Source organism: Mya arenaria, chromosome 16, assembly GCF_026914265.1.
Source record: "Mya arenaria isolate MELC-2E11 chromosome 16, ASM2691426v1".
In the NCBI taxonomy this organism is placed as follows: Eukaryota; Metazoa; Mollusca; class Bivalvia; order Myida; family Myidae; genus Mya; species Mya arenaria.
Genome location: NC_069137.1, coordinates 48,368,064 through 48,381,873, shown reverse-complemented (window position 1 = coordinate 48,381,873; position 13,810 = coordinate 48,368,064). Strand labels below are relative to the sequence as shown.

At 39.1% G+C, this 13,810-nt stretch overlaps 1 protein-coding gene across 1 annotated transcript; it reads left to right on the top strand.

The window, feature by feature from the left end:
- The first annotated feature begins 547 nt into the window (after positions 1–547).
- LOC128221748 (collagen alpha-1(XXVIII) chain-like) lies at positions 548–12,365 on the top strand. The gene is made up of 10 exons (XM_052930350.1): positions 548–676; positions 2,833–3,043; positions 4,264–4,328; positions 5,213–5,270; positions 6,467–6,502; positions 6,762–6,868; positions 7,175–7,282; positions 7,920–8,112; positions 9,818–9,982; positions 12,119–12,365. The coding sequence occupies exons 1-10, from the start codon at positions 548–550 to the stop codon at positions 12,223–12,225; spliced, it is 1,179 nt and encodes a 392-aa protein (XP_052786310.1). The 3' UTR covers positions 12,226–12,365.
- The last annotated feature ends 1,445 nt before the right edge of the window (positions 12,366–13,810 follow it).

Sequence of the window (13,810 nt, the reverse complement as noted above, 5' to 3'; positions counted from 1 at the left end):
GCAGTAACCAAGCAGTTACCCTGCAGTAATGTTGATATCACTTTTCGAGACTCACTTTAGAGTGAAATATTATATTTCCCAAGGGCTGATCCAGGATTAATGTGAGGGAGGGGGGGCGTAACTAAGGGGCGTAACCATTTGTCTTGAGATCCTTCCTTTGAACGAAATTAACTTGGTTTCAAATGTTGGCGGGAGGAATAAGACAATTTCAACAAAAATTTCAGCCCTAAGTGCTGCATATGCAAGCGTATGATATATGTGTTTCCTATATTAAATTCAAATATAAACTTGGGCGATTGTTTGCGCCTTCCCACAGATTGGCTAGTGTTCAATTCATATAAATGTCTTCAAGACTTGTCAGCAAGGTCAACCATGGATCTATACTGTGACAGAGATAAGAAGTCTGTTATGGAGTTTATGACACAGACGATCCCTTACCGAAGATAAACAAATGCAATTAGAAGTTAAAACAGTTTCACAAACGCATTAAATCTGGACTTTATTTAATCTACGTTTATTAAAACCATAAGCGCGAGCTTAATCCGAAATGAAGCGTCGTACTGACAAAGAACGTTTGGTTGAACAGGAGCGGACCCGGGCGGTCGGATGTGTGGCGGTTCTGGCGGCCGTATGTTCCATGATGTCCGTAGGATTTATAGCTTCCTCTGTCTATTTGGTGAGCTGATTTTGTATAAATAAAATACGTGATTCTTGAATACAATGACCCAATATATTGTTATCCTTTGATATTGTGTTCATGTGTAGAGATAGGAGATGAAATAACGTATGTTCTGAAAATAATTGGATAAACATGTTTCATTAAACAATTTATTTAAAAAAAAATCTCTTTCTTTCCATTCTCTTTGGGTTTTTTTTTTGGTTTAGGGTATGTCTGTGTGTGTGGGGGGGGGGGGGTTATATATCAAATGCTAATGTACCCCTATGGGGTTGAGGGTTGGGGCTGACGGTGGGGATGCGCGTGCGTGGGCTGTGTGTGTGCGGGGGGGGGGGTAGAATAGCAATGTAAGTATATCTTCGTAAATTATTGTAAATTAATTATCAATCAACAAGCAATACTCTCTTGAGTTAAGGAATAACATAACATTACAGCATTTAATTGTTAATAAAAATAAGAGGCAATACTCTTTCGAATGAATGCATTACAGAAGCTAAATGGTGATATTTCGGTTCACGTGCAAGGGAAGGCCGCGTAGCAATACATTAGATTGATATTAGGTCCATTTCCTAATAAATACAGATATCGCGCTTCTCAATAAACAATATACATCATTATAAAACCACAGACGACTAAATAAAGTCAATTGATCAATTTGCATGCGACATTACTAAAACTGACTTCTAGTCCTCTACGACCCTTAAAGGTGCACTCTCACAGATTGAATGTTTTGACAAGTTTTTATTTTATTTTTTGTCTTGGAAGAGCCAATTTTTTGCGAAAATCCATGAAAACCAGTTATAAAAGACTCCTGGCAAAAAATAAGATCGCAGATGTTTATATTTATGTTCAAAAAATGATGTTTTATGCATTTTTCTTAAACCGTTAGAAACGGTTTAAGCCATAAAACATTAATTTTCGAACAGAAATATCAAAATCTGTGATCTGATTTTTTGTCAGCAGTCTTATATCATTGGTTTGCAGATATTTACGCAAAAAATTGCCCTTTCCAAAACAAAAAAATAAAAAGTTGTCAAAACGGTAAATCTGTGAGAGTGCAGCTTTAACATCACGTATGGGGTGAAAGCACCACTTGTGTACTAAACATTAATCAACGTTAAAAAAAAATAACGTTTCTCCTTAGAAAAATGAACTCGGTAGAAAGTAACGACTGTGTATTCGGTAAAATGAGAATATCTGGAGTACAAGGTCAAAATGTAAGCAATAGAAAGTCGATCAAGTAGATCCAGCCTGCTTTTGAACTCACAACCGATTCAGCTTCAACCCCTATACATGATATTAGTCCCTATAAACATCTGCTTTATGCACCAGTCAATTGTAACCACGCCCCCCCAGGTCCGGGGAACAGTGGTGACTTTGACTTTCGGTCCAGCCAAGCCCGGGCAAAGTCCCCCCCCCCTGCGGGGACGAACTAACTGTGAAACCTCCGCCAAATACCCCCGCACACAAGGGACCCTAGGTAAGGCGCATTCCCCGCTATATTAGGCGGGAAGACAAAACCAACGCATTCACGCGGCACTGCAGGGCTCCTGGGAGGTAAAACCACGGCCCATTTTCGCGGCTGCCCCCGGTATACCCCCGGACCTGAGGGGCCGTGGTTACAATTTACTGGTGCATTAGAGTCTTTAACGATTTTTTGTTTGGCGACTCTACGCGTCCATATCCCACTTCATGTTTTCCTAGCCAATAATGACAGATCAGAGCGCTAAGTATATTGAGCGGAAAGATAACGGGCACCTGCTAGATAGTTCCAAAATGGCGATGCTTTGTTGACAGAAGTCGATCTGAATTAGTTTTTCATAAAACACTTAAGTGCTATAAGAGAAAGTATTGGCTAAAAATAAGTTATGTGTAACGTTTATGTTTTTATTGTGTTAAAAGTGCAGTGTTAAATATTGTGGAGTTGAAGAATATATTTTCCAGTTGTTTTAAACAGTCGACTTGTGGCGTTTAGGGATCAAAATGAATATACAAATGTTAAAAGAAATCCCCCAAACACGCATTATAGTGGCTACCATAATCTGAGGTGGTATAACCATGCTTTGATTCACTGGCATGTGTCAATTTACAGACATAATGATTGTAACAATGAGTCGGCACTTCCGAATTGGTGTAATTTGCCTTTATTATTCCAGTACCAACTGAACACCAGTATTGCCGATCAAGACAGCGCTCTGAATGACCAAATTGACGCACTTCTTAACAAGCTTGGTGAAACAACACCAGAGACACCGTGGCAGTCAGAGCCCGATAGTGTTACCGATGATGACGTCATATTCGGTACCGATCCGGAAGTTGCGACACAGCTTCATCAGATGATGACGGAGATGATGGAAGCAGGGCTAGGTAGTTTTTAATGTCCGTACACGTATACGAATCATGCGATGGGCTAGGTTGTTTTAAATGTCCTTACACCAATTATTTGCTGGGCTTAAATGTTCTCTAAGTCTTCACACAGATGCTGGTCTATATTTTTTAATGTCTTTACACATTGTCTAGCGTTGGTCTAGATTATTTATGATATCTTTAAACGAGGTAGACGCTGGGCTGACGATGGCTTTGTTTTTAATATGCTCAAACGAGTCAGATCTGGGCTAATGCTGGCTTTGTTTTTAATATGCTCAAACGAGTCAGACGCTGGGTTAAATTTGGCTTTGTTTTTGATATGCTGAAACGAGTCAGATCTGGGCTAATGCTGGCTTTGTTTTTAATATGCTCAAACGAGTCAGACGCTTGGTTAAATCTGGCTTTGTTTTTAATATGCTCAAACGAGTCCGATGCTGGGCTAATGCTGGCTTTGTTTTTAATATGCTCAAACGAATCAGAGGCTGGGCTAACGCTTACTTTGTTTTTAATATGCTCAAACGAATCAGATGCTGGGCTAAAGCTTGTTTTGTTTTGAATACGCACAACCGAATCAGACGCTGGGCTAACGCTGGCTTTGTTTTTAATACACTCAAACGAATCAGACACTGGGCTGGGTTGTTGTTAATGTCCCAACATATGAATCAGACACTGGGTGTGGTTGTTCTAAATGTTCTTACATCAGTCATTACAAGTGCAATGTTATTCTAACTGTTCTAACTTGAGTCAATATTTATAAGTTGATGATATTAATGATCACAATTATGCATGCTTATTATAATTATATCCATCAGCAATTTACACGCAGTATATATCGTAACTACGACCGTCCGTTGTCCACTACAGCGCAATACGGCCGTATTTCCACTATGTTGACATCTCGCCAAAATAATATCATTGCGTGATTGTAGAATGACGTCATTAAACAAAATAGTGCGCCATTAAAATGACACATATTATGCATTCGAAAAACCTCGGCCCTTTTCCAAAATATCGATGGAAAATGGCCGATGCGTTCCGAAATATGTTATGAAAACAAGAGTCTAGTGTCTCGTGAAATCCGAATTTAATAACACTTTGAGTTGGGTGTCGAAAGTACGAACCCTTTTCTCCTTTCTTAACCAAGTCTAGTTCCGAGTGTACACCCTAATCAAGTTAATTAATTTCAAATACTCAATTAAATTTACATATCTTTCTTTCAGCGGTAGGCCAAGTACACGTGACCAGGAAGCGCACGCTTGTCTTCGACCTTATATTTGCAGCACAGGTTTGATAATAGTGTAGCATTCTTATATGGTGTTCGAACTTTTTTGTGGGCCAACGGGAATCGAAGAATTACCGTATTTACTGTAGCTCCATATCATGTAGAGCAGATTTGACGGAAAATACAAACATTTATTAAAGTATTATGCCGGTCTAAGAGCCTCGGCACAGTCGTCTATTTCTCAAATATCGCTCTGCCCTCTGTGTTTGCAGGAAATAGACAATTATAGCTGCGGTTATGTGGCGGCTGTTTAAGCTTACGTCTTGAGCCAGATTTTTTTGATTTTTAAACTGTGATCAGATCGGAATGACATCTATTCTGGCTCCGCTCACTTCGCCGATTCTTAATTATCAAGATATTACTTCATGTCATCATACTGACTTAGAATACAACCTCATTGGCTGAAATATTTTCAACACACACAAAAAAAACACCTTTTGCTTAACTCGTTTGATATTAAAAAGTTAAACATAATACAGTCAAAACCCGTTGGCTCGAACTCGCTTGGTTCGATTTCCTCGTTGCCTCGAACTAGATGTATGGGACCGATTTCTTTATACTGAAGGTAAACGTTCCCGCTAGGCTCGAATTTTCCGAGGCTCGAGGTATTGCCGGTCCATGAGAGTTCGAGCGAACGATGTTTGACTGTAGTGCATTTATATTAATACATCGTACATTTCCTTTGCGCATCTTCCTACACCTTTTACTTTTAAATTAAGGTACGTGCAGCTGTCGAATGTCCACGTTCATGTTTTGCAATGTTCGTATAACTCCACTAGCAATAGCCTTAGGTTGGTTGGGATTTTTCCGGGCGGGCGTTACAAGTTCGCTACCTCTGTTGTATATTTGTACACTCATTTGTCGATTTAAATATCTCTTTTTTATAGGAAGCTGTCTTTGAAAAGTACTGTCACCCACCTAATGACACCTGTCCCATTTACTTTGGTAAGCCAATAACATTTCATTTACAGTATAACCCCGTTGGCTCGAACTCGCTTGGCTCGATTTTCTCGTTGGCTCGAACTGGATATAAAAGACCTATTTCTTTATACTGAAGGTAAGTATTCCCACTTGGCTCGATATTCCCGAGGCTCGAGGTTATTCGCCGGTCACTGGGACTTCGAGCCAACGAAGTTCGACTGTATATTCAACTTATTTAGTTGACAACGATTGTGAAACACGTTCTTAAAATATTACATTAATAAATTTCGTTGACAAGATGTTACGGGAGAGTTCGGTCTTGTGTTGTGTTTGTGGATGGAACCGAAATATCCGGAGAAAACCCACTTGTCCGGCTTGGTGACCTGGCCGGGATTCGAACCGATTTCGATAATTACATTTTTTTGAAAGTGGATACGAGTTCGAGTTAATTATATCAATAGATTTTTTAATTCACAAACCTGATTCTACTGAAATTCCTTTAGCTATCTTTGCCATAGACAAAATATGTCACAAACGGAAAATGTCGGTGAAGGTTGACAGAATGCCTTGCGAGGCGTAGAAATGAATGCATTGTGATAAAAATCTACGGTACTGGCCTGTTATTTTTATTGAGCATGTAACATAGGCACATGGCATAAATGATCATATATGCACATGACATTGATGACCATAGGAACATGAACTTAGTAACCATGTGCAAATGACATTAGTGACCATAGGCACATGAAATTAGTGACCATGGGTACATGACCTAAGTGACCATGGGGATATGATATTACTGACCATGGGCACATGCTATTAATGGCCATGGACATATCACATTAATGACCATGGGCACATGACATAAGTGACTATGGGCATATGACATTAGTGACTTTGGGCATATAACATAAGTGACTATGGGAATATGACATGAGTGACCATTGGGATATGACATTAGTGACTATGGGGATATGACATTAGTGACTATGGGGATATGACATTAGTGACTATGGGCACATGCTATTAATGGCCACGAACACATGCCATTAGTTTCCATGGGCACATGATATTAATGGCCACGAACACATGCCATTAGTTTTCATGGGCACATGATATAAGCGACCATGTGCACATTTTATTTAACCACGCTTAAGTAGGGCGTATTGTCCTTGACTGATCATATAAATTTGTTAATGGTACTCAAATTTTTCCTTCAGGTCCACAAGGCGACAACGGGACATTCGGAAACCCAGGTATGTTATCCTTCATATGTCTATAAAAGTGTTAGCAGTTAGCCAGTTTTAATCATGCTGATGTATCAACACGACATAGAAATTTGTTCAGATAACTGTTATTTTCTGAGTTGACGCGACCTCAAAAGATTTGAAAATGTGAAAACCGAATAAAAATATTTTTAGTTCTTTGATAAACGACCATTAACAATGCGCACATCATGTTTTATCGTTTGCCTTTGCACATTCAATTTACTTCTTATATTACCGAAACCACCAGGTATGCAAGGATCGCTGGGTCTACCAGGGGTCAAAGGTGACAAAGGGTCAATTGGGTCAAATGGGGAGCCGGGCTATAAGGGAGAACAAGGGGACACTGGATATAAGGTAAGATTTACAACTAAGCATGAATATGATGTTTATTTTACGTGATGCGCTATTATCAAACAACAGTTGAACCCCGTTAATTCGAACTTGCTTGGCTCGAACTCCTCGTTGGCTCGAACTGGATGAAAAGGACCGATTTTTATAAAGCAGTCTGGCTTGGCTCGAATTTTACCGAGGCTCGAGGTATTTTCGACGGTCACTTGGAATTCGAGCTAACGGGGTTCGACATTTCTATGTATGCAGTCGTTTTTCGAAAATGTAAGAGTGGTCTAGAAGTTTAACTTAAACGGTATATGTCCATTTCAGGGGTCACGTGGTGATAATGGACCGAGGGGACCGCCAGGGGACAAGGGCGATTATGGAGATAACGGTCCGCCCGGGTATGATGGGGCTGACGGCGTCAAAGGAATTCCGGTAATAGCAATAGCCGGGCCCGCTGGAAACCATTAAGATACCGTACTTCTCAGCACCCTCTGTTTGTTTTTTCCACAATCGAAAAACCACGGCTATTATCTAGATATTACCTCAGGTCTTTTAAATTAGTCGATCATCGCGGTGCCTTATTGATAACTTTTTGTATTTGTTTTTAATGGTCAGAGATCATAATATAACGTTTTAGGGAGGAGAAGAAGTGACATTATACATGTCCTGAAAATTCATTTTTAACTATCATTAAAGCGTTCTTAAGACACGAATAATTCACTTGAGAGCATTGTGAACGTTATCGTATAGGTCAATTAGTGTTATAATGGGGCATGTTTTAAAACCTGGTATGGCCTGGCCGGACACAAAATGTTGAGTCAGTAGGCCAGGCCAGACCAGTTTTAAGAATATGCCTTATAGTGGTTGAGTTGATCGCCGGCGGCCACACCAAAGGTGTGTATATCTTGAATCATATTTCCGAGCTTGTCGTAGATTGCCGAGTTGTAACGATTGTATATTCCAGTAAGAGCCAGACTCGAAAGATAATCGTGGCGACTAAAGTATAGCCGGTCCCACTGCGGACCATTTTGTTACCGTTACTTCTCAGCAACATTCCTCTATTTTCCAGGGAGATCCCGGCTTGAAAGGGGATCGTGGTGACAACGGTACGGCCGGCCCCGCTGGAGACCCCTTTAAAGCGATAAACGGGTCAAAAGGTGACCCCGGAGCAAATGGAACGAAAGGGGACCCGGGGGATGCCGGCCTTCCAGGTCTTAAGGGGAAGGACTTCAGAGCACTTGCGGCCGATTGTGAATGTTACAGTACGATAGCTTTTTAAAATATACTATATCATTAAAATTGAGCTTATATCACGGCCTCTAAACGCCAGCTCCACCACTTTACGGTGGTGCAAAGAAAAAGAGCTGTCGACACTTCCGTGGTGGAGCTGTGCCCTATGTTTACATGAACAAACGTGAGTATGATTTATATTTTATTTGATAATTTCATTTAACGGACATATTTCAAAAATCGGAGTACCGTGTAAAAACACTTCTACTGTAGGCTGGTTACTATTTCGTTTCAATATTGTTCAAACTGTGGTGCCAGGAGCTTTTCTCCCGAATCGTACTTGTTGATATTTTGAGATCTGATTGCATAGCAAGTACATTTCGGTGGTCACACACCCCGTAAGAACATTCTCACGCATGCAAACATAACTGTTATGTATAGTACCTAATGCTGAACACAACAACACTAATTAATAAGCACTTCTTAAAAAGAGAAAAAACACATATTTATAAAAGTGGTGGCGCTGTTGCCCTAGTGGTTGCGCTGTCGAGTAGTGGTGGCGCTATCGAGTATGTTTTGCGCTTGAAGTAATATAAAGAGTAAACGCTTTTGCAATGAATACAAAAGTTGCTATATTTATCGTTCATTGAACATTATGCTGGTTGTGCATACTACTTTGTCTCCAGCTCAACCCAGAAAAAGAGTATAAACATGCTTATTTCGGTAAACAGGCGGTCATTTTTATTCCCGACAAAATAAAAGCACTCGATAATACTGTTTTATCTTAAATGTAAGCCTCTTGAGTGAAATTCAGCTGAAAATTGATGAAAATGTTCTACTTTCGTTTGTAAACATGCATTTGTTTGATGGGAGAATCGGTTTTATAACTCCACAAACAATATGTTTACAAAATAACCGAAATACGTGTGAAGATTAAACATATTTATATGGCACTGCATTCCCCGATTTCTCAAATAAGCCCTCATAATTGTGATATTAGATAAAATAACGAGTCATACTTGCGTTTTACGATGATATCCGTTCTTTTGCTCTAGCTCGGAAGTGTCATTTACTCTTTTTTATACACAGCTCCTAAAAGAGCTGGAGCCACTGTTTCGCATCCATGTAAGCACCGAAATGTACTTGCTATTCAATCAGATCTCAAAATATGCACAAGTCCGATTCGGGAGAAAAGCTCCTGGCACCACAGTTTGCACAATATTGAAACGAAATAGTAACCAGCTTACAGTAGACGTGTTCTTACACGGTACTCCGATTTTTGAAATATGTCCGTTAAATGAAATTATCAAATAAAATATAAATCATACTCACGTTTGTTCATGTAAACATAGGGCACAGCTCCACCACGGAAGTGTCGACAGCTCTTTTTCTTTGCACCACCGTAAAGTGGTGGAGATGGCGTTTAGAGGAGGTGTATATGAAGCAGATATGATAATCAAATTCTTAAAAAAGACATTCTCCTACTGTAACACCAGGGTGAGCATTCTATGCGTAATGATTTATGATTATCAGATCTCTGAAAAATGAGAGTGAAAGAACATGAAGACATAGAAAAAGATATGCATGCAGTCACTACGTTTGAACGCGACTCCGAGCGATTTTGAGTTAACTTCCAAACATGTGTCCCCCTTTAACCATCTAAAAACAGATTACTGTCGACCATTTTACGATCACATGCAAAAAAACAAATAAATATGCTTCCCAAAACTATTTCAGAGAAACCGTCATTTTTGTCTCCGTTCACAAGTGACGTTGTGCACGTGGCGTTAGGCGGAAGTGGCGACATCACGTGCCAGGCGACCGGAAATCCATCGCCCTCTGTGACGATTGCTAAAACACAAACCGGAAGAAGGTCGATTGCCCCTAGCTCTTCTCAAAATGGTACCTGCCTTAGCTTATAGTTTTGATACGCGTTCTTTAATTTCAGCCCGATTGTAAATGCAGTTAAAGCTGACATGAATCAGACCATTCAGAACTCCTCGGCCATTTTTCATTGAAAACAATCTCAAATAAATGCTGGTAGAAGTAGTTCGTCAAAATTTAAATAATATTAATTCATAATAGTGTTTGAACGTGCATTTTGTTTAAAATGATTGCCAGTGAAGTAAATTATTTGCATGAATAATTAAGATTTCCAAGAGTAAAGTCAAAGTTTAAATGCTAAATTGAAATTACTACGCGATCTACTTGCAACGTATTTAAAATGTAAAGATTTTTGACATTGTAAACCATCCATATATATATACAAGTAAATCCGACGTGGTTTTTGATGTAAATGGCCGAGGAGTTCCGAAGAAACCAGTCTCAGACTCAGAAAAACACTTTTATTAAATTACTCATATGTTTGGAATTGAGAAACGATCTTTTTGGGGGTCGAAACATTTATTTTTGGCGACATGTTTGGGGTTATTAAGGAGTTGAATAAATTAAAAAAAGAAGATTTTAACGGATTATGGATCAAAAAGCATTCACATTATTGCGAAAAAGTCTGTCGACATAAGTACTTCGTCATTATGTCAAAATGCCACAGAATACTTCTCCAACAATGTCTTGAGAGATCCTGATAATATTTTGTCAAATAAGAATGTTATTCAGAAAATAATGAATTTTCGCGGTTGAAATTCATTTCCGGGTTACAAAAATGCCATTCGGAGCTCCTCGGCCATTTTATCGAAAACAACCTCGGATGTATTTGGACGGTTTACATACTCAAAAAGTGGTACGTTTAAGTCCGCTGCAAGTAGATCGCGTAGTAATTTTATTTAGCAGTTAAACTTTGTGACTTAACTCTTGGGATTCTTTATTATGTTTGCAATAATACAATTCAATGGCAATCAATTTAAACTTAGATCAATATATACAACTCTAAAACACTACATTTAATTAATGATATAATTCAAAATTTTACGAACTACTTCAACAGATGTACCTGCATACATCCGAGGTTGTTTTTGAAAAAAATGGCCGAGTAGTTCCGAATGACAAAAATGCATAAATCTTTTTAAAAATAGCTGCAATCAACACAAATCCACAAGACATTGTTGATTGGGAAGTCCCGATAAATTTGACTCTCTTTATTCCTTTTTACAGAAATATGACAGCATCAAGAAAAAAAAAATTTAGCAATTTATATCATCAATAATCAACTACAAGGGAGGTAAATATGCAATGAAGAATTGTAGTTTTGCCACTTGGGTCTGAAGTGAATTGAAACTGTTCATAGTCAGCCTCTCAGGATTACAAAAAGTCTCAAGTCAGAGTTCAGACTGAAGACTCAAAATTGTAAATCTTAATTTCAGTATAACTTTCCTTCTAGCAAAGCATTTATGTAGATCTTATGCTATGTTATATATACTTTGAATATTTTACTTATACTTGCATATTTTTGGTAAAAGGACTGGAATAAAGATGTGTTTTGTTTTCTTTCATCAAAAGATGCATGTCTGAGTCTGAGGCGGTACTGAAACTTAATACTTTTTGTAACAATTTCACCTGGTGTCCTTTTCAGTGACCAAGTTCTCCATTTTTTAAATAACACTAATGGAAAAAACGAATTGTATTAACCCTTTTATTCTACCTATGTAGTATATAATGATATCAAAATAATCTCTGACTATTTGCAGAGTAGTTAAATGTAAACTGTACATATATTTTCGATGGAAAATGGCCGAGGTAATCCGATTTCTTCAGGTGACAAATAAAACGAAATTATACTAACATTGATTAAATTATTCAAATGATGGACGTAAATAATTAAGAAAACGGGACCAAGATAGTTCTTTGGAAAGTGTTTAGATATCAAGCCATGGTACATTAAATTCCACTGACTTTTACCAACACTTATAATATCTAAATGTGACTGGAATTTGGCGTTACGTCTATTTCATGTCACGTTTGGCTTTTAAATCGCTCTCAATCATCATGACTTCACGGCTGGATGACGTCATGCCGCAGCCAATAAACAGAGACAGTCCTTAATAACCTCTAATAAACCTAAACTGGTTTACTCTCTTACAGGCCTGTACGTGGTAAACAACGCTAAAAGTGCCGACTACGGGAACTACGTCTGTACCGCGTCCAATGATTACGGCACCGCAACCAAATACGTCACTGTGGCGTCATAGACAACCAAGCAATGATGCAAGCAAACAACATTCAGCAGAAAACAATGAAATGGAGTATTTTGATACTATTACAGTCAAAAATTTTTATTTTAAAGCATGATTGATAGATTATTTGTAAATAAATATCTTCAGATTTTGAATTTTTGCTTGAGAATTGTTCCCTTCACTGACCGCCCCAATTAGGCCATCCCAACATTTATTGATTACTGTATCTACGTTATCTGTGAGTGTTGACCCAACAGTCCCATTGAATTGTTCCCTTCACTGACCGTCCCAATGCGGTCATTCCAACATTTATTGTTTACTGTATCTACATTCTCTGTGAGTGTTGACGCAATAGCCCCAGTGAATTGTTCCCTTTACTGACCGTCCCAATGCGGTCATTCCAACATTTATTGTTTACTGTATCTACGTTATCTGTGTATGTTGACGCAACAGCTCCGGTGAATTGTTCCCTTCACTGACCGTCCCAATGCGGTCATCCCAACATTTATTGATTACTGTATCTATGTTATCTGTGTATGTTGACCCAACAGCCCCGGTGAATTGTTCCCTTCACTGACCGTCCCAATGCGGTCATCCCAACATTAATTGTTTGCTGTATCTACGATATCTGTGTATGTTGACGCAACAGCCCCGGTGAATTGCTCCCTTCACTGACCGTCCCAATGTGGTCATCCCAACATTTAATGATTACTGTATCTATGTTATCTGTGAGTGTTGACGCAATAGCCCCAGTGAATTGTTCCTTTTACTGACCGTCCCAATGCGGTCATCGACATTTATTGATTACTGTATCTACGTTATCTGTGTATGTTGACCCAACAGCCACAGTGAATTGTTTCCTTCTCTGACCTTCACAATGCGGTCATCCCAACATGTATTGATTACTGTATCTACGTTATCTGTGTATGTTGACCCAACAGCCCCAGTGAATTGTTCCCTTCACTGACCGTCCCAATGCGGTCATTCCAACATTTATTGATTACTGTATCTACGTTTTCTGTGTATGTTGACCCAACAGCACCAGTGAATTGTTCTCTTCACTGAACGTCCCAATGCGGTCATTCCAACATTTATTGATTCCTGTATCTACGTTATCTGTGTATGTTAACGCAACAGCCCCAGTGAATTGTTCCCTTCACTGACCGTCCCAATGCGGTCATCCCAACATTTATTGATTACTGTATCTACGTTATCTGTACTTGTTGACCCAACAGCCACCAGTGAATTGTTCCCTTTAATGACCGTCCCAATGCGGTCATCCCAACATGTATTGATTACTGTATCTCCGTTATCTGTGTTGACCCAATAGTCCCAGTGAATTGTTCCCTTTACTGACCGTCCCAATGCGGCCACCCTAACATTTATTGATTACTGTATCTACGTTATCTGTGTATGTTGACCCAACAGCCACAGTGAATTGTTCCCTTCACTGACCGCCCCAATTAGGCCATCCCAACATTTATTGATTAATGTATCTACGTTATCTGTGTATATTGACCCAACAGCCCCGGTGAATTGTTCCCTTCACTGACTGTCCCAATGCGGTCATCCAAACATTTATTGATGACTGTATCTACGT

Bases quoted from the DNA above. Each gene is read 5' to 3' on its own strand.
- LOC128221748 (XM_052930350.1), top strand. From the start codon at position 548: ATGAAGCGTCGTACTGACAAAGAACGTTTGGTTGAACAGGAGCGGACC. The intron at 5,271-6,466 runs GTAAGCCAATAA...TTTTTCCTTCAG, and splicing joins CACCTGTCCCATTTACTTTG to GTCCACAAGGCGACAACGGG. The intron at 9,983-12,118 runs GTACCTGCCTTA...ACTCTCTTACAG, and splicing joins CCCTAGCTCTTCTCAAAATG to GCCTGTACGTGGTAAACAAC.